Source organism: Balaenoptera acutorostrata, chromosome 3 (assembly GCF_949987535.1).
Source record: "Balaenoptera acutorostrata chromosome 3, mBalAcu1.1, whole genome shotgun sequence".
NCBI lineage: Eukaryota > Metazoa > Chordata > Mammalia > Artiodactyla > Balaenopteridae > Balaenoptera > Balaenoptera acutorostrata.
Window position 1 is genome coordinate 131,165,271 of NC_080066.1, and position 18,250 is coordinate 131,183,520.

The 18,250-nt window shown below is 36.0% G+C and overlaps 1 protein-coding gene across 1 annotated transcript in view; it reads left to right on the plus strand.

Moving 5' to 3' along the window:
* The window catches only part of ATL1 (atlastin GTPase 1), an 89,122-nt gene that overhangs the window by 66,312 nt on the left and 4,560 nt on the right, over positions 1 to 18,250 (plus strand). Inside the window, exons 8-12 of the mRNA XM_007192829.3 lie at positions 9,611 to 9,703; positions 10,804 to 10,942; positions 14,593 to 14,720; positions 15,894 to 15,950; positions 16,757 to 16,828. Of these exons, the coding sequence (XP_007192891.2) occupies positions 9,611 to 9,703; positions 10,804 to 10,942; positions 14,593 to 14,720; positions 15,894 to 15,950; positions 16,757 to 16,828 (489 nt within the window). The remainder of the gene's footprint in view (positions 1 to 9,610; positions 9,704 to 10,803; positions 10,943 to 14,592; positions 14,721 to 15,893; positions 15,951 to 16,756; positions 16,829 to 18,250) is intronic.

The window sequence follows — 18,250 nt, forward strand, 5'->3', positions numbered from 1 at the left end:
GCCATTAGTTACTTCTTACCCTGGGAAAGGCTCATTTTCCACTGCGTGCCTCTACAGCTTTCTCTTTGTGTGCTGGGCATTCATGTTCTCTCAACTCTGCTGGACTGAGGTAGTGGAGAGGATTTCCACTTGTTCTATAATGTGGTGATAACAGTAAGTTTGCTGTTGGGCCTGAGCTGAAAAGGATTCCCCAGTATGCTGGAAAGTGAACTCTAAGAAGCATTTATGTCATTAAATGTGCCTTTTGGCTATAGCAGCCCAGGAGTTTACTCTTTAACCATTTCATGTCCTCTAATTATACAGGCTACATCCCCCAGTTTACTAAAATATATTCTCAAGCTTCACTTGAACCAATTTTTAGATATCAATACATTTCCCAGTGGCATTTCTGTATGGTGGGTATCTTTATAAGCCAGTCTACAAAAGCTTATTTAATTTCTAGTAAGTTTAAATACTAGCCACAATATTCCTCATCCTGGTCCTATTCCTCAATCCTGGTCCCTTTAAGCCAGAGCCTTGAATGTATCCAATAATTCCTGGACCTCTCTGAGGCATGGAGCCCTGAGATAGGTTGGTAAGACTGCTGTCAGTATTTAGGTTGTGTGCTAACACAGAAGAGATGGCTTTTAATGAGATCTGCAGCCTTGGTGATAGACACAGAGCAAGATTTTATAAGCACCTAGATTAGAATTACCTGGTGAGTTTATTAGTTAGATTTCTGAGCTATATCCCAGTTCTGTTGAATCAAATCCTGTGTTGGGACCAGGGAATCAGCACTCGCCAGGTCATTCTTTTTTTTTTTTTAATTTATTTATTTTATTTTTATTTTTGGCTGTGTTGTGTCTTTGTTGCCGTGCACGGGCATTCACTAGTTGCGGCGAGCGGGGGCTACCCTTTGTTGCGGTGCGCGGGCTTCTCATTGCTGTGGCTTCTCTTGTTGTGGAGCACAGGCTCTAGGCACGTGGGCTTCAGTAGTTGTGGCACGTGGGCTCAGTAGTTGTGGCTCACAGGCTCTAGAGCGCAGGCTCAGTAGTTGTGGCACACAGGCTTAGTTGCTCCACGGCATGTGGGATCTTCCCGGACCAGGGCTCGAACCCATGTCCCCTGCATTGGCAGGTGAATTCTTAACTGCTGCGCCACCAGGGAAGCCCCTCGCCAGGTCATTCTTAAGTACATGATATTTGGGGACTGAATTAGCAACTGGGTACACGCCAGCAGAGGACATCTATGGTAGGGGAGGTTCTGGTAGCAGAGAGATAGGATACCATTTCTATGTACAGTTCTATGCACAGGTAGTTAGTAAATTAAGATTTGCCTGTAATAGAAAGAAGAATAAACCCTAAAAAAATTTTCTTGCACACAAACTTGAATTCCCTTCTCTTAGAAGCCTATGCTCAAGAATGAAAGATTCTTGAGCATATGTTTTAGGACTAATTACATTTATTCTCTTCTCTTTCATCTCCCCAGTATTAAGTACTCCATCTCCTGGATTAATTCATCCCAGTTTTCTCCCATAGCATTTTTATTAACCATTTTTATACACTTAAAGGCCCACCAGTACCCTAAACCTTACAAATAGATTTGACTCTCCAGATACACACACACACAGATGGTAACTATGTGAGGTGATGGAGGTGTTTGCTAACCTGACTGTGTTAATCATTTCACAGTATATAGGTATCTCGAATCATCACGTTGCAGACCTTAAATGTACACAGTGTATTATATCTCAAAAAAAGTGGGAAAAAAAGATCTGAATTCTCTTTGTGAGATAAGAGTGAAACTCAATTCTTCATGTTCTTTTCAGTGGATTTGTAATTATTAGAGAGGAGATCAGTCCATGCCAGTTTTAAGGTTAAACTGAAGATTGCTAGAAAATAATAGTAGAGGAAGCATATAATAATGTACTATTATATTAGGATAAACCTGTTTCTCACAATTTCCCATTCAAATTAGGCCTACATATGGCAAATTAGGAATTATTTTACACTAGTTTACTTAATTATATTTAAGGACCCTTTTTCCCATGATTTAAGAGTGTTCCTCTACAGAATAAAATTCTTTGATAGTGATTTCAGCGACTTTGAAACAAAACATCCTTGGTCAAATATCTATGATGACTGCAACTGCCAAGTCATACCAGAGAAATCCATGATTTCACTGAGAAAATGAGAAGCTGTTGTTTGGCTCCTTGGGCTGTAAATGAAAGGAAAAGACACATTGGTGGGGCTGAGGAAAAGGAAAAGCTTTCTCTCTGTCTGGGAAAGTTGCCTTATCCCACGTTCTGTTTGGAGAGCAATTTAGGTGATCTGGGAATTACATGAAATTAGAATAAAATATTCATCTGGTTACACAGAATTAGGTCAGCAGTGTAGACCAGGATTCTCCCAATGGCCACATGTAGGTACATGAAATGTCTGGAAGGCCTACATAATAATAATTTATTGAGCACTTATTTTTGTGCCAGGCACTGTGCTAAATATGTTTCTTACATGATTCAAATGAATGTTCATTATAGTTATATAAAATAAGTAATGTTGTTACTCCTTTTTATTCTTTTCTTTCTGTTTTTTAACTGATGAGGAAACACCGCAGCTTAAAGTAGTTAAGAAACTTGTCCTTGGTCACATGTATCCTTAACTTGCAGAGCTGGCCTTCAACCTAGGCCACAGGCTCAAAGCCCTTGCACTTCACCACCACACCTTAATGTCTCTCTTCCTCCTAATCCTAGGCACTTATTGAGCTATAGCTTGTGGTCTTATATTTGAATGTGCACATCCCATCCCACTAACTAAATTATAAATATCTTAAGAACAGGAGCTTTGTAGTTTACTTATTTTAGTCTAGAGCACCTACTTTTCATACAGCAGATGTCCAATTAATGTTTGCTAATTATGGTGTTATATGCATATTTAGGATTGTATATAGTTTTTATACAAGTAAACTCATTGGACTCAAAATTGGAATACCTGGATTCAAGATTTGGTGTGCTATTATGTATCCAGCCTAGTATTACCTCTTTACATTTTTAAGAAAGAGTAAGTCATAAATTGGTGTGAGAGTGTCCAAAATATTTATACTAGGTGCCATGGCCCTTCTTGAACTGCAGAAACACCATCATGAAATTATTTTTCAATGGATAAAGTTAGTAGAGTTTCTTAATTGAAAGTATTAAATCAATGGATGGTAATACCCAAAAAAAAACAAAAAAAACACATTTCATTAGTTAAGACGAACAGAAAAAAGTGAGGTGTTTTCAGTTAGCAATAGTGATCGTATGTTGTACCATCAGATTTAAAGGTGGTCCTAGTACAGTTTGTAGATGCTTCAAGTAATTAACAAGGCTACAACTGCTCTGAGGCAAGGAGGATAAGCCTTGGCTACAGAAACAAGGAATAGGCCATAAAAGGCAATGAGTCTTTGATGTTGACCGTGTTGCTGATTTAATACCTGCCATGACCTAATCTTTTTATGTATATAAAAAAGAAAGATTTATGATAATTTGAAAGGGGTTAATCTGGACTCTCTAATTTTTCTGTCTATATCCTTAGAGACTTTTACTCAAAGAGATTGTTCAGTTTCTTTTTGAATCATACGCACTGTAGGTATCTTTACCTAATATGAAACTTTGTTTCTTCCAGTGGATTTTCTGCTTGCAGTATCTATAGCTGTCCTTATGGATAAGCTCCCTGAGTCTTAGAGAACAGAGGATATTTTGGTCGTTTTTATCTGGAGGGCCACAAATTTTTTTATTTCTACCTTGTTAACTATCCAAGCCCTTCTGAAAAGCCACCCATAAATTGGAAATTTCTAAGTTGATAATTTCTCATTCAAGTTTTTTTCTGATTCCTGTATTTTATGTCTGAGCACATTTTAAAAAGAGAAGACAAGGTTCCCTTTACTTTGACTATTCAGGTACCCAGAGTATTGTTTGAAAATCTCCTGAACCCTATTTTTAAAGTTTCCTATTGATTCATTCTCATATTGTTCACAATTTTGAATCTATGTCCAATTCATCTTGAAGAGAAAGTCTTCTGAAATGGCCTTGTTTGGTGTTTTTTCTATTTTTCTTGCCCTTGAAAGGCTATTAAAAATTTAAAATTTTTTTTGTAATGACCTGAGTTATTTAAATGTCCTTCTGGTCTTTCTTATCCTACTGCTTTTAGCCATTTTTTTCCCACCTGAGGGACTAACAATTAAGTGAACTAGTTGGAAAATAACTGATAGTTCAGGACAGTAAGTAACAAAATCCTGAATTTCTGCAGCAAATTTCTGTCTTCCTGGGCTAAAAGAAATTCGTTAAAACTGAACTCTAGACCAGGGTTTAAATTCAGCTTCTTTACAACAGCCTTCCGGTCTAGCAATTTTAAGTAGTTTGGGGCAATGTGACTACTTTTTTTCCTGCAAAAATTCCTTAGGAAATGGTTTAGGAGGTCAGGGGAAGGAGCAGAAGGAATTGAAGGGGTGAAGTGATTGGTGACAAAACTGATTAGAGAGAGATACGGGAGGGTAATTTCAGATAGTTAGAGTTGAATCAAACAGATTATTTGGGAGTCAGCAGTTTGTTTTGAGGCCTCAGTTTACTAATCAAAGAAGCTAACTAATGAGTGTTTGATATTTTCTCTTCATTTTTATAGAGCACCTCTAAACTGTATTAATTATTTATTTTGATATGTCCAGAGCTCAACACAATGTTATTCTAAATTTTTTAAAGATCATTTGTTATTGTAAGTGCAAATATTAGGATTATAATGCAATGCAAATAGGAAGCAGAAATTCTTCCAGGAGGAGATTGCAGCTTTGATATATACACGCCTGTAACAAACAAGCTGGTCAAATTGTGTGTTTATGAAAAGCATCTGGTTCCTCAAGCAATGAGAGGTTAGAACAGTCCTGTACAATCAATAATCTGACAATCATTGATCCTGCATTATGGACTAAACAAAGAGACTCACAAATTGACAAGAGCGAGAGTGTCCTCCTGAAAGCTTTGTTAGAGGACCCAAGGCAAAATTTGACTAATTATTTCTGCATAAATTTGTTGCTAGTTTAACCGACCTCCAGCCATTAGTCTTTGGGGCATCCTGATTAATCTGGGGACTTTTTAGGCCTTTGCCTCTATCTGTCCTTTATAGAGCACTTCCTTGTACATTCAGTGACGAAAGACAATTCAAGATAAAATACATGAGACAAGACTTTCTACAGATTTTCAAACAAAAGAAGGTAAAGCAAGCAGCAAAACCATAAACAGATTAATGGTAAAAACATTTCCTAAATAGTATACCTCAAAACCAAAAGTTCTAATAACCTTATACAGAAATTAGGTATAATTATTTATAAAATGAGTACACTTCCAAAACTAAAGGTTAAACAAAGACTTAGAACTAATGACCCATATAAAGACCCACTGAGTCTTTATAACAAAAATCCTAGGGTAACAAATTAATCAGCAACAAGAGCTCAGTGAAACAAATCAGAACTCAGATCAGATCGTTGTTGAGATAAATTCACCTGCAAGTAAATTCGAAGGACAAATGAAATTTGGGAACCAAGGACAAGGAGAATGCACATGTTAGTCTGAGGGTCATAGGGAAAGCTGCCAAGTGAGGGCACTTAAAACTGTCTCAGTGGAGCTTCCAGAATCGCCAGAGGATGAGACCATCACTCAAAATCTGATGCAAAAACTAAAGCTGAATTTATTGGTGAGTTAAGTAAAAGAGTTATGCTTGTGAGGCACAGTCTCATTGAGCAGAACAAAACTAATGATTATATGTAGGATTTAGGGGCTTGTTTGTTTTGGATTTGCATGGTTTAAAGAAACAAGAATGGGTTGACATCAGTTTTTGAATGATTTTTTTGTCGTACACAGAAGCATGTTTCGTGTTGGTTATAGAGGTGAGAAATGGGTTGACACCAGCCTCAGTCAGTTTTCTGGAGCAAGTCTTCTGCTACTTGACTGAGTTTTAAAGTATGAAGCTGTCACTGGTTGGCTTTCAGTGGGCTGTTGATTGAAGTGAGTTGCTAGTTAATTAGATGGGTTTAAAACAAGCTCTAGTATTTACTTATTACCCGAAACTGAAATTAAAACTGAAATTGATTGATTAAACAGGTTACAACCAGTTCAGGTATTTACTGGCTACATGGCTCTACAAGAGTTTTTTCCTGGGAGTTTGGGAGTATTTTCACATATTTATAATGGATGTGCACATAAATTTAGCATTATAATTCAAATAACATTGTTTTATATAGGCTTTTTTATACTGACATAATCAACACATGTATTGATATATTCCACATTTTGTAATATTAATAGCTATGTAATATATGAATATGCCATAATTTGTATAGCCATTCCCAATTAATTGTTAAGCATTTGGGGTTTTTTTTCCATTTTCATTACTACTAATAGTAGTGCTATAGCACTCCTTTTGAATAATTTCCTAAAGGATATGGTCTCCAAAGGGAAATAAACAAAGGTTACGATGTTTTTCATGATTTAAAAAATATGATCATTTGTAGGATACACATGGTGTAGGTCCATCATTTGCCCCAGTTGCCTGACTGGATTTAATTTATTTTAAAAAGTATGACTTCAGATATTCTTATCTGAGCAATTTAGGGTAATTTGTATTCTTGATTTTTTATCTCTACCTATATGTATGAACAAATCAAAATTCAGCAGTGTGGAAAAATGGATGGCTTTTGAAATAAGAACTGAGATTCACAGCATTCCATACAGGATAAATGTAAAGCATACAAATTATTTTGGGAGGGCCAGTGGTGGTACTGTAGCTGGCTCATACCACTTTGAGAGCTAACTAGTAAATATTCAGGAATTATATAAGCCAAGTATTAAACTGTTAGTAGCTTAACATCAGCCATGGTAGGCATGTTTGCACAACAGAAATTGTCAATTGCTACAAATCAAGGCATGCTGCTGCTGCTGGAGAGCCAGTTTACACCAGCACGTCACTGGATGGGACCATTAGGCAGGGAGCTTGGAATTTGACACTATAGGGAGATAGAATATAGATTGCTTATTAAGAAAATAAGACTTCATCTTTGATCCTGTTCTACACATGGTCCTCATTATGTTGACTTGGGAAGATGCCCAGTGAAAAAGACCAAGAAATGAGACTAAACGCTCCCAAGAAAAATGCGAAAATTGCCAAATCCACATAGTTGGTTTCATTTATCCTGGTTCGTGAGCCTCTATTTCGCAAAAGTTGCTTCTTAGCTAACCTCTGTTTTCAAAATGCATGTTTTAGGTAGAAGTGTTCTAAATGCAAATTATCATATTTTGACAAAATGTTGACAAGAATGGACATCTATCTAAAGATAGTGAACTATTTAAAGATAGTGTATATAGGTGTTTTAAAAGTCTCCTCTCCACAAGAACCTCTCCTCTCCCCACAAGAATCCACAGGACACACACACACACACACACACACACACACACACGAGAGACAGAGAGAGAGAGAGAGGTGGGGGGATGGGCTTCCACTGTAGTGAAACAAGAAATATCCATAATTCAAACTAAGAAGTGTCCCTGTTTAAGGTAAGAAAATGTGAGCCAAGGATTTTATATCCAGCAAAACTGACTTTCACTTATAAAGGGCACAAACTGTTACCAGCATGTAAGAACACAAAGAATGTTGTTTCCATGAGCCCTTAATGAGAAATCTACTGAAGAATGAGCTTCAGTTAAGCAAAGATGACATAACTTCACCAAAGGAGAAATAATCATATACTATGTGCCTCCTAATAAAAGAACACTCTGCTTCCTATAGTCTTGCCAAAAAAATAAAACCAGAGTCAGATCAAGCCTCTGCATCCAGCTGCCAATTTGCAGGAAATCCAGAGGACAAAAGAACGTGTTAATGCCCCGTGAATATGCAGTCAGCAAGGTCCAGGTTGTGGGAATCTCTACATGTCAGATTCCTAGGTTCTTCAGCAGATAAACTGTGAAGGGAAAAAAGGGATGGAAAAGGAACCTATAGTTTAGAAGAGATATCAATAAAATTTAATGGGGAAGACTAAAAGCTTCAATTAGAAACCCAAAGATGTAAACTCTTAGAATATTCAAAGATAGCTAATTTCATTAAATATTCTTACTTTTTCTCAACTTCCTACATTTTTTCAGAAACTAAAATTTGAACTATAACTTAATCTAACTTATAAAGAGTGCTTTAATGCCTCAGATTGTAAACTATATGTTTTATACTTAACTTTGAGGCAGTGCAGCAGGGATTTTGAATAAGTGCCCAGTTTAAATGCCAACTCTTCCACTCTGGCTGTGTGGCTTTGGGCATATTACTTAATGTCAGGTGAGGGTGGAGGTGATCTTTATATATCTCTTTTAAGGTGAATAATAAATTATAACCTCTCTTGGGGCTGTTGCAGGAGTGCATGAAATACCATGTGTATAATTCTGGTATTGTGGTTGGCTTATAATAGGCACTCAATAAATAAAAGCTACTCTTACTTTGGTTTCAGTAGGTATGGGGTGGGACCCAAGAATTCTGTACTTTTAAAAGCCTCTCGAATGATTCTAATGATTACTCTAATTTGGGAAACAGTTCCTGATAAAATCCTTCTGGATGTGAACAAATATTCAGCTTCAAGAATGTTTATCAATGTATTTCTTAGAATAGTAGAAAAACTGGAAGACATCTAGGAGAATGGCAAAGTAAACTATGGCCTATCCGTGTGTGAAAATATTATGTGGGCATTGAAATCAAAATCAAATAGCTAACATAGCATTAGGTGCCAGGCGCTGTTCGAAATGCCTTATATATACTATCTCATTTAGTATTCCTGTGAGGCATGTTCCATTATTATTTCTATTTGACAGATGAAGAAACTAAAAATGTATATGACATTACACATAAAAAATTGTGAAGCTGAAATATTTCTAAACTATTAATAATAAAAACATTTTTATAATAAAAAGTTTTGGCCTTGTTAGAGGAAAGACTGAATTAGCTTTCCAACAGAAAATATTTCAAAACTATCATATGAAAAAGTGATCAAAGCATTTGCAGCTGAAAACTGGGGGGAAAAAAGGATTACAAAGGTATCTTACTCTAAATAAGTTAACCTTCAAGCCCATTCTTGTACCTTTTTCCTATTGAGCCCTCCCGCCCCAGATTGTATAACCTTCAGGGCCCCGCAAAACCTGGATTCTCACCCCTCTGCCTACTAGATATGCATAATGAGAGCCCCTGCAGAAGAGAGTGGAACAAATGTAATAGAGGAAAAATATTTAGACAGATGAAAGGAGAAAACTTTCCTCAAATAAAACTTGAATCTTCATAAAAAGCTTCCTGAAAACTGACAGACATGCCCCAAACTGGCTGAATGGCACTATGTAACTTTAATAATCAGTTTGGGAGCAGCTTTCTGTTCACATTCAGTGGAAACAGGGAGGATGATCTCAGAGCGGGGAGATTGCTCAGAAACAACTTTCTTAGGTTGTATGTTTGCTTATTAATTCCATTATGTGGAGAAGAACACTATTCAAATGACAATAGTATCTAATATATTTCAATAAAAAACAGAGGGAGGAAATATAGAGTTCCTTTATCAATCTTTTCTTATTGTTTCTTAGAGTCTGATATTTCTTGTTCGAGACTGGAGTTTCCCATACGAATTTTCATATGGAGCTGACGGTGGCTCCAAATTCTTGGAAAAACGCCTCAAGGTTTGTTAACTATTTAGGTGCATGAAGTTTCGCCAATAGTAACCTAAATTATTTTTGTTGAATGATTTGCTGAATAGATACTCAGTAGCCACAATCTCATTTGACCTTCCTAGTATCTCTATGAACAAACTAAGATTGATACTTAAAATAATGTCAGAGTTACAACTGTAAACATGATCAATAATTATGATACAGAAAAGGCGTTCTTTTGTAAATATCTATAAAACCATGATTTATTCCTAAAGATAAAACTTTTAATTTGAAGAATTAAATCAGTTCAAGACTGACATACAAATATCTGGATTCGTGTTTTAATAGAGGTTTAAAGTCAATTTAACAGAAATATTTAATTTTTGAAATCCCCAAAGTCAATCTCAGGACATTTTGCTAGTAGTTCACAGAAGGTGATATTAGGAAGCTTTCCACTTGCTGTGTCATGATAGTTCAATACTGAATGAATTATTTACACTGAACAGATATCTCCCAAAATGCCTACTGAGTAATCAGAAAAAAAAAAAATGGAGATTAAAAACTCTTCCTCGATAATCAGGATCTCTAAGCTTACCTTTTTAAATGATGGTTACTTTTAGGGTAGTTTGTACTGTTAAATGTCAAATACATGTGAAAAAAGGGGGCAGTTTAGCTTTTAAGTAAACATCCAACTATCCAGATGCCTTTCTAGAATTTAAATGTATACCTACCAGGTGACAAGAGGCTGTCTTGAGTACCTCCTGAAAAGAAGGTAGGAATATCTTATGATCTACTCATGTCTCTTGTGAGTACTTTGAATTAAAATTTGAATTTGTAGGAACTAGCTAGAGTGAAACCCCACTAACTTATACTAAAAAATGGGAAGGCCCATCTAAGTTAGTGTAAGAGTAGACGATTGTTAATTGTAATAATAATGCCATATGTATGCTATACTTAGATATGGCCATGTGGCAAATTCACCCCAAACTTTTCCTTATTTAGTATCAACCCTGTCCTATCATTTTTTATCATTGTGACCAGACAGACACAGCAAATATAAATGCCACAGAATTCTTTTGGAGTTCAATTTGTGTTGAAAGTAGTTTAAACTTCAGAATGATTTACTACAGGTCTCGGGGAACCAGCATGAAGAACTACAGAATGTTCGAAAACACATCCATTCCTGTTTCACCAAAATTTCCTGTTTTCTGCTACCTCATCCTGGCTTAAAAGTAGCTACCAATCCAAACTTTGATGGAAAACTGAAAGGTTTGTCTGTCTTTTAATGTATTTGTTTATGTCACTTAGTCTGATTACAAAAATGTCATTTTATCCGTTGGGCTTATGGCTGCTAGTTTAGTTTATCCACTGACGTGAGGCTAATGATTAGAAATTTTCAGGAGGATTGGGAATCCCGGGCTCACGCTAGAGTACCTCCTTGGTGAACTGTGGGATTCTATGGGTACTGAATACATACACTGAGAAAATAGGCTAAATCCTGCATTCACCTGGGAGGCAGTAACCCTCGCCCTTTCTCATAGGTTCCTGCTCACCTCTGTATTGAGAAATGCTCCTTAATATCTTTCTTTTTAATTTTCCTTATTTACATGAAAAAGGAAAATAGATGCCTATATTATTGGAATGTTTGTGTTAAGTTATATAATTAGAGATAGAAAGAAATATTGCATAGTACTGAAGTGAAGCTCTTTAAAACTGCTGCTAAAAAATTTAATTATAAATCATTAAAAACTTCAGTAGTAATGAAATCCTCTTCTGGATGAGGACCGGTTTCTTAAAAAACCAAAAGCACCAGAGTGTTTTTCAAACTAACAGCATGTAATTATCTCTTAAACAGAGGCATGACTAATGTTTAAAGATTCCAAAGCAACTCAAATTGTTAAAAAAAAAGGGGGGGGGGCAGTGGGAGGTGGAGGCAGGGGTCTGCAGAAGCAGAAGCTAATCTTGCCTAATAATCACCAGGTCTTTAGATATTTGCTTTGCAGTTGATACAAGGTGGTACAAAGACATTTCTGACTTCTTACTTGTAAGCCTAGCATTGAGTACACCACTGAGTTCAGACATTTGCTTAATTTACTGTGGCCTTTCTGCATTGTGCCAGGGGTGATGAGACAGTGACATAACAAGCTTTGCAGCACAGTTGTTCTCAAAGGGCTTTGAAATTACTTTGAAAAAGGACAACATAACATTGTGTCCAGTTTTATGGAACTGGCAAGTTTGAAAAGTAAACCTATATTTTCCCCCATGTATCCATGGCGTTTATTCTCAGATACCTTATATTTCACTATGGCAGCTAATATCATAAATAGAACCCCCAATTTCTCAATCATCAGCATTGTTTTTATACATGTTTTAAATTGTCTCTTCTTTATACAACAGAACAGACAGCTGTAGGCACATATTAATGCATGGATTCCAGGATCCTACAATTTCACTGTCACTTATGAATTCCAACCCACTAGTGAGCACACAGACCTCTTGATACTGTGCAATTACCTAATGGCTTCAATGTGTTTTGAATATGTTACATAAAGAGAGGGCTCCCACAAGGCCTTTCTTTCTTCTCTGGGGTTGGAGAGCCATAAACAGGCAGAGCAGGGGCAGGCCTTCAACAACAGTCCTTTACTGGGACAAAAAAGTACTTTGCCTTGTTTCATTCCTGTAGTACACAGCTACAGTTCTTAAATTAATGGATACAGTTTGCAATGAAAGAACTCAGGGAGAGAGTTTAAGACAATCATGCAGATATAAATTGTACTTTTTAATAGATTTGTTCTCCATCTAATTTTACTCACATGTCTAAACATATATTGACTCATACAGTTGGTTTACAGTTACCCATACGTTGCGAGTTTACCAAAGTGGCTAGCCCGAGAGAAAGAGAAATGAAAGGCAGCTTCAGTTGCCCATCAAATTTCCATTTTAATTGAGGCTTTATAGAACTGCTGCTAAATCCCTCTGTGTGCCCAAATGTTCTACTTTGCCTCATTGTTTCTTTGGGCAGTTTTGAAAGTCTGCTATCTACATTATTTTTCCATCCTGAATCTTACAATGTTGTGTTATTTCTATCCAGGATGTCTTGTCTGCTGGCCATGCTGTTCTCCAGAGGGCTGGCATCTGAGTGGTTGCCTTTGGGGAAGAAATGTCTTTGAATAAACAATTGTGCAAAAATTCTTTGATGATAGTTTCTCACATACTCTTTCAACACACTTGTAGAAATAGACTATGGCTAATGCTATCTTCAGAACACATTTTTAATCCAAATGTATGGTGCTACACTGGTTACTTTGATGATAATTCACACAGTTGGTGGTGCATTAGATACACAGGTTGTATCTTACTCCATTAACAATTTTATAAGGAAATTTTTGGGGGGAGTGGAATTTAAGTACATGTTTTGAAGGTGATTTTAAAGTGGTTTTATAAGGAGAAATCTTTTTGTTTTATACAGAAATTCAGGAAGAATTCATATATTCTAGATATATAGTAATATTCTACTAATGTTGAAAAAAGCATAAAATCATATAGCAAAAAAGAAAACTGTTAGCATCAGTGAATACGAATACATAGTAGGCAACAAAACACAACAAAGGAACGTAGTAACATAATACAAATACCAGTATTTCAGTGAAAATTGGTAACTAAAAGCAAACCACAATAATAAATACATTTGAGTAAACCTATACTAATACAAAGCACAATTATCAGTAAAAATTGGTACAGTGCAAACAGAAAAATAAATTTGAATAAACTCCTGTCCAAGTCCTCATGAAATACGGACACGAATTTCAAAGCTGTACAAAACATGAAGCAAATAAGTTGGAAGAATTTCCAGTGTCATGCTCATACATGTCATAAAAGCAGTAAGCAAGAGAAGAGAACCATAAATTCTTATGTGAACTAGTATTTCAGTGTATGTGGGGTCATAATAACAAGCAGGGAACATGCAAACACAATCATAAGGTTTGAATCTTTATCCTTAAGACCTCAGAAATCACCAGTCCCAAAGCCTGACTTTGCTGAAGTGACTCTGCTGAAATTCAGATTTTAAAAAATTATAGGAAGTTACTGCATTTTCTTAGATACCAAGTCTCTGGACATATCTTGCTTTTTATGTATTTTTCTGTATGTTTTGAAATAATGATTTAAAAAATTATTGCTGTGTTCAAAAGTCTTCTCTGAAGATCTGTTTTCCGTATTACTTTGCTAAATCCGTAATGTTAAGTTTGAACCTAATGCTATAAAATGGGTTATGGGCAATCAATCGTACCAAATAACTCAGACTATCTCTGACCCACTAGCTACGAGGCCTCCATTGCCTTTTTCGATGTTATTTTGTGTTGCTGCGTTTCACTACTAGAGGCAGCAGCAACATCACTATCTTTTTGAACTTGAGTCGTAGTTACCACACCTTACCCACTTCTATACACTTGTCCTAAGGTGGGCACACTAAATACAGAACAACTTTTGGATACATTTTCTGGAGGGAATGCATCTTATAAAGCAGTAAATATCCACCCTTTTCCCCATTATGACCCTATATATATAAAACCATGAACCATGAACAGGACTTAAAGGCATCAGAATACATGAACTGGTTATGTGAATGGGGTGTAAAACATTTGTATAGCATTTAATATCAAGAAAGCTATTTTATAGGTGGAAGACAAGATAAATAAGTAATTGGAGTGAAGATAAGAAAGATCAGCCATAGGAGATTGGGCGAGGAGTATCATTCACCCTGAGAAAAGTGGGTTTCGGGAGTAATTTAGATGATGGGAGAGTATGTAATAGCTTTATCACTGGGGAAGAGACAGAGGAAATCAAAGGATGTTTTATTTTATGGCATGGAGGACTGGACAGGATTTTTTAAATAATGATGAATTTGCTTTTACTTGTAGAAATAGATGAAGAATTCATCAAAAACTTGAAAATACTAATTCCTTGGCTACTTAGTCCTGAGAGCCTAGACGTTAAAGAGATCAATGGGAACAAAATCACCTGCCGAGGTCTGGTGGAGTACTTCAAGGTATCACTCTCATTTCTAGAGAATTTGTGAGTACTTAGATTTGACATGTTTGGGAATGCAGTTCCTGTTTTAAACAACAAAAAATTATAGACTTTGTAATATAGGGGCAAAGGCATGAGGACTATACAGAAATGATTTTTAAAAAGATTAGACTCCCAAGAGGAGCTTGCTTTCTGAAATTATTTTTTGAGAAAACTCCTTGAGGTAACTTTACTATCGCCTTTCATCTTGAGGGAAATATATTTTGAAACATAAATGTATCCAGGAGTTGGAAAAGTCTATCTCTTTTTGGGGGAGGAGGTGTTTCCCAGGGTTCATACCACTTAGTCTTCAGTCATGACCTGTACTGAATTTCACCTTCATTCTGAAGATTTTCCCTAACGGGCTATACTTGGCCTTCCTACTGGAGAAAATTCTTCCACACTTCCTGCTCTCTGCACCAAGGGCCAATTTGAAGTGGAACTATTTTAATTTGCATTTACCTATTTACCTCAGGGAGCCCCAAATACAACACTTTTTTTTGTAACCAACACACATATATAGTGGATTTCAGTTACCAATATAATTTTTGGATTGATGCTCCAAAGACTAAAATATCAACTTTTAAAATCCACGTTTTGTCATTTAAAATGTGGCTGTATATCTCCTGTGTGATTATTTACCTTCACCACTCTCAGCAATAAATGACATGTTATTTATCTAAAATTTGAATTCTTGCTGTGCATAAAACACTGTGGAGGAGCTTAGAATTTAGTAGGAGACTCAGGGCCCTTGAACAGATCTGTTCCATAAAGCTTGTGGCAGCAGCAGGTACAAATTCCTGTGAGTAACTGAAAAAGAAATGTTACTCCTAGCAGAGGGATCTGAGAAAGTTTTAAAGGAGGTGGTAGCGAGTTAAGCCTTTAAGAAGGGTGGGATTGGCAAGTGGAGATGTGTGAAAAGGACCTTTCAGGAAAAGGGAACAAGAATTAAGAAAGAGGGAATTAAAGTATGAGAAAGAGATAACAGTTCCTGAAACTATCAAGACCTTATTTATTTTTTTGAACCGTCAAGACCTTCGACCTTAGAATACAATTTAACAGGCGTAGAGAAATATTGAATGCAATTACTTGAACATGAGTCTTTTTCTTTTTTTCTTTTTCTCTCTCTCTTTTTTTTTTTTTTTTTTTTTAGGCTTATATAAAGATCTATCAAGGTGAAGAATTACCACATCCCAAATCCATGTTACAGGTATTTATCCATCAGGAGGCTTGACATTCTAAAACATACTGTCACTAAAGCTAAGCTAACGATATGCTCCAATCTGGCTGTTGGAAATCACCAAATAAAAATAGTAGATGGAATGACTTATTGGAAGATTATTTTTCTAGTAACTACCCATTTGTGTGTTCATCTAAACATTTTCACATACACATATAGCAGCCTCACTTATGCTGATATACAAGAGTCTGCATTGTCTTTGTACTAAATTTGTTCAGAGAAGACTCAGACTGTGGTTTAGATTCACACATGTAACAAGAAGTAGAAAAGCAGGTTTTAAACAAGTGGCCTCTATACTTATAAAAGGAAAAACTCACTTTTTCCATACTTATTTCTTAAATTTCTTAAGTTCTTGATGGTTTCTTTTTGTTATCAGTGATACATTGTTCTATCAGTAATCCTTAAAGTTGACATATTTTTATATATATTAGTATATATAAAATGTACTATATATTATTTCCCATGTGTTTGGATTTATAGACCCCCCCATATTTGGTGAAAGGCTTAAAAATATTTATAAAGAGGAATAATCTTCTAAATGAAAATTCATTTTAGAACTATGGTTTATTGAGTAAACTATATTTTATGCATTTTGAAATTTTAATTTTACTAATTTTAAAAGATGTAGTAGAAATATTTCAACACTTTTCAAATTATGTGATGACCTTGGGTTCTTGCGTATTTCTTGCACATGATGCTCATATATGAAAACTGCCTGTGGAAGTTTAATAAAATATGAATTCCATTTTACATCATATTTTGTACTTTGTCCAAAGGCCACAGCAGAAGCTAACAATTTAGCAGCCGTGGCAACTGCCAAGGATACATACAATAAAAAAATGGAAGAGGTAAGAATTAAATAGTATTTTAAATGATGTTTTAATTAATTGATTGATTGATTGATTTTTGGCTGCATTGGGTCTTCGTTGCTGTGTGCGAGCTTTCTCTAATTGTGTCGAGTGGGGGCTGTTCTTCGTTCTGGTGTGCGGGTTTCTCACTGCGGTGGCTTCTCCTGTTGCGGAGCAGGGGCTCTAGGCGCGCAGGCTTCAGTAGTTGTGGCACGTAGGCTCAGTAGTTGTGGCTCGCGGGCTCTAGAGCACAGGCTCAGTAGTTGTGGCTCACGGGCTTAGTTGCTCCACAGCATGTGGGATCTTCCCAGACCAGGGCTCGAACCCATGTCCCCTGCATCCCTTGCATTGGCAGGCGGATTCTTAACCACTGCGCCACCAGGGAAGTACCTTAAATGATGTTTCAAATAAAATCAGTATTTCTTCCATGAGCTCATTCTTTTTTCTTCCAAGTTACACTGTATACACATGCAGAAGTGGCTTTGACTTATTCTTTCTCAAACTATGTGTATCACATTTCTTTTTATGGTATTCCTAAAATATTTTAAAAACCAATCAAGAAGAGAACATGATGTTTGCACAATTTAAATGTATTTTAAATGAATTATCTCTTTATAACACACACATTTTGCGGGGGTGGAGGGGTACAGATTTTCCCACTATTTATAAGATCTAGTGGCTAAAATAACATATGCTACCCTCTCCACTATACCTCCCTACATTCCACAGTCCAACTTCTATCTTAAATATAAAAACCTGTTAGAAAAAAATAAACTGCAAGGACCAATATTTCTAAGTACTATATTTCCTCTTTTTAACTTTCTGAATTAGGGGGCATCTAATGATTATGGTGTGTATCTACTAATGTGATGAGTTTTCTTTCCACTGAAAATGTTATAAAATCAAAATTGCATCCAAAATTGATAGAGTCTTAGAATCAAGGGAAATACAGTATATGGAATGGTGTTTACAACATAATTAAAGGGGAAGTGGAATGAGTCTCCTTTATATAGTTAAATCACAAATAACTGCAGTGAATGGTATGGGTAACTGAGATTTCCCATGTAACTTTTGAAAAAAAAGTTGAAAATTTGGTCCAAGAACATTTAATACGCTTCCATTTAGTCTCTTGAAGAAAATACCGAATGGGCTCCAAACAAAACTCAGTGAAACTGCTGAAGGAAATGTTTTTCACAATTTTACTTTAGGGCTTTATAGCATTGCTCATTGTTTTAAATTAAACTTCATTTGGTCAAAATTAGTTCAGTGTAGTTAGAATAAATTTCCTACAGGAACTTGACTGTAAGTAGTTTTCTTAAATTTGGATTCTTTCTATGAATGAACTGAGTTTGCAGTTCACCTCCTCATCTTGAGGAAATTGGATTAAGTCATGGATATTCCTTCCCATGTCGAAAAGAGAAT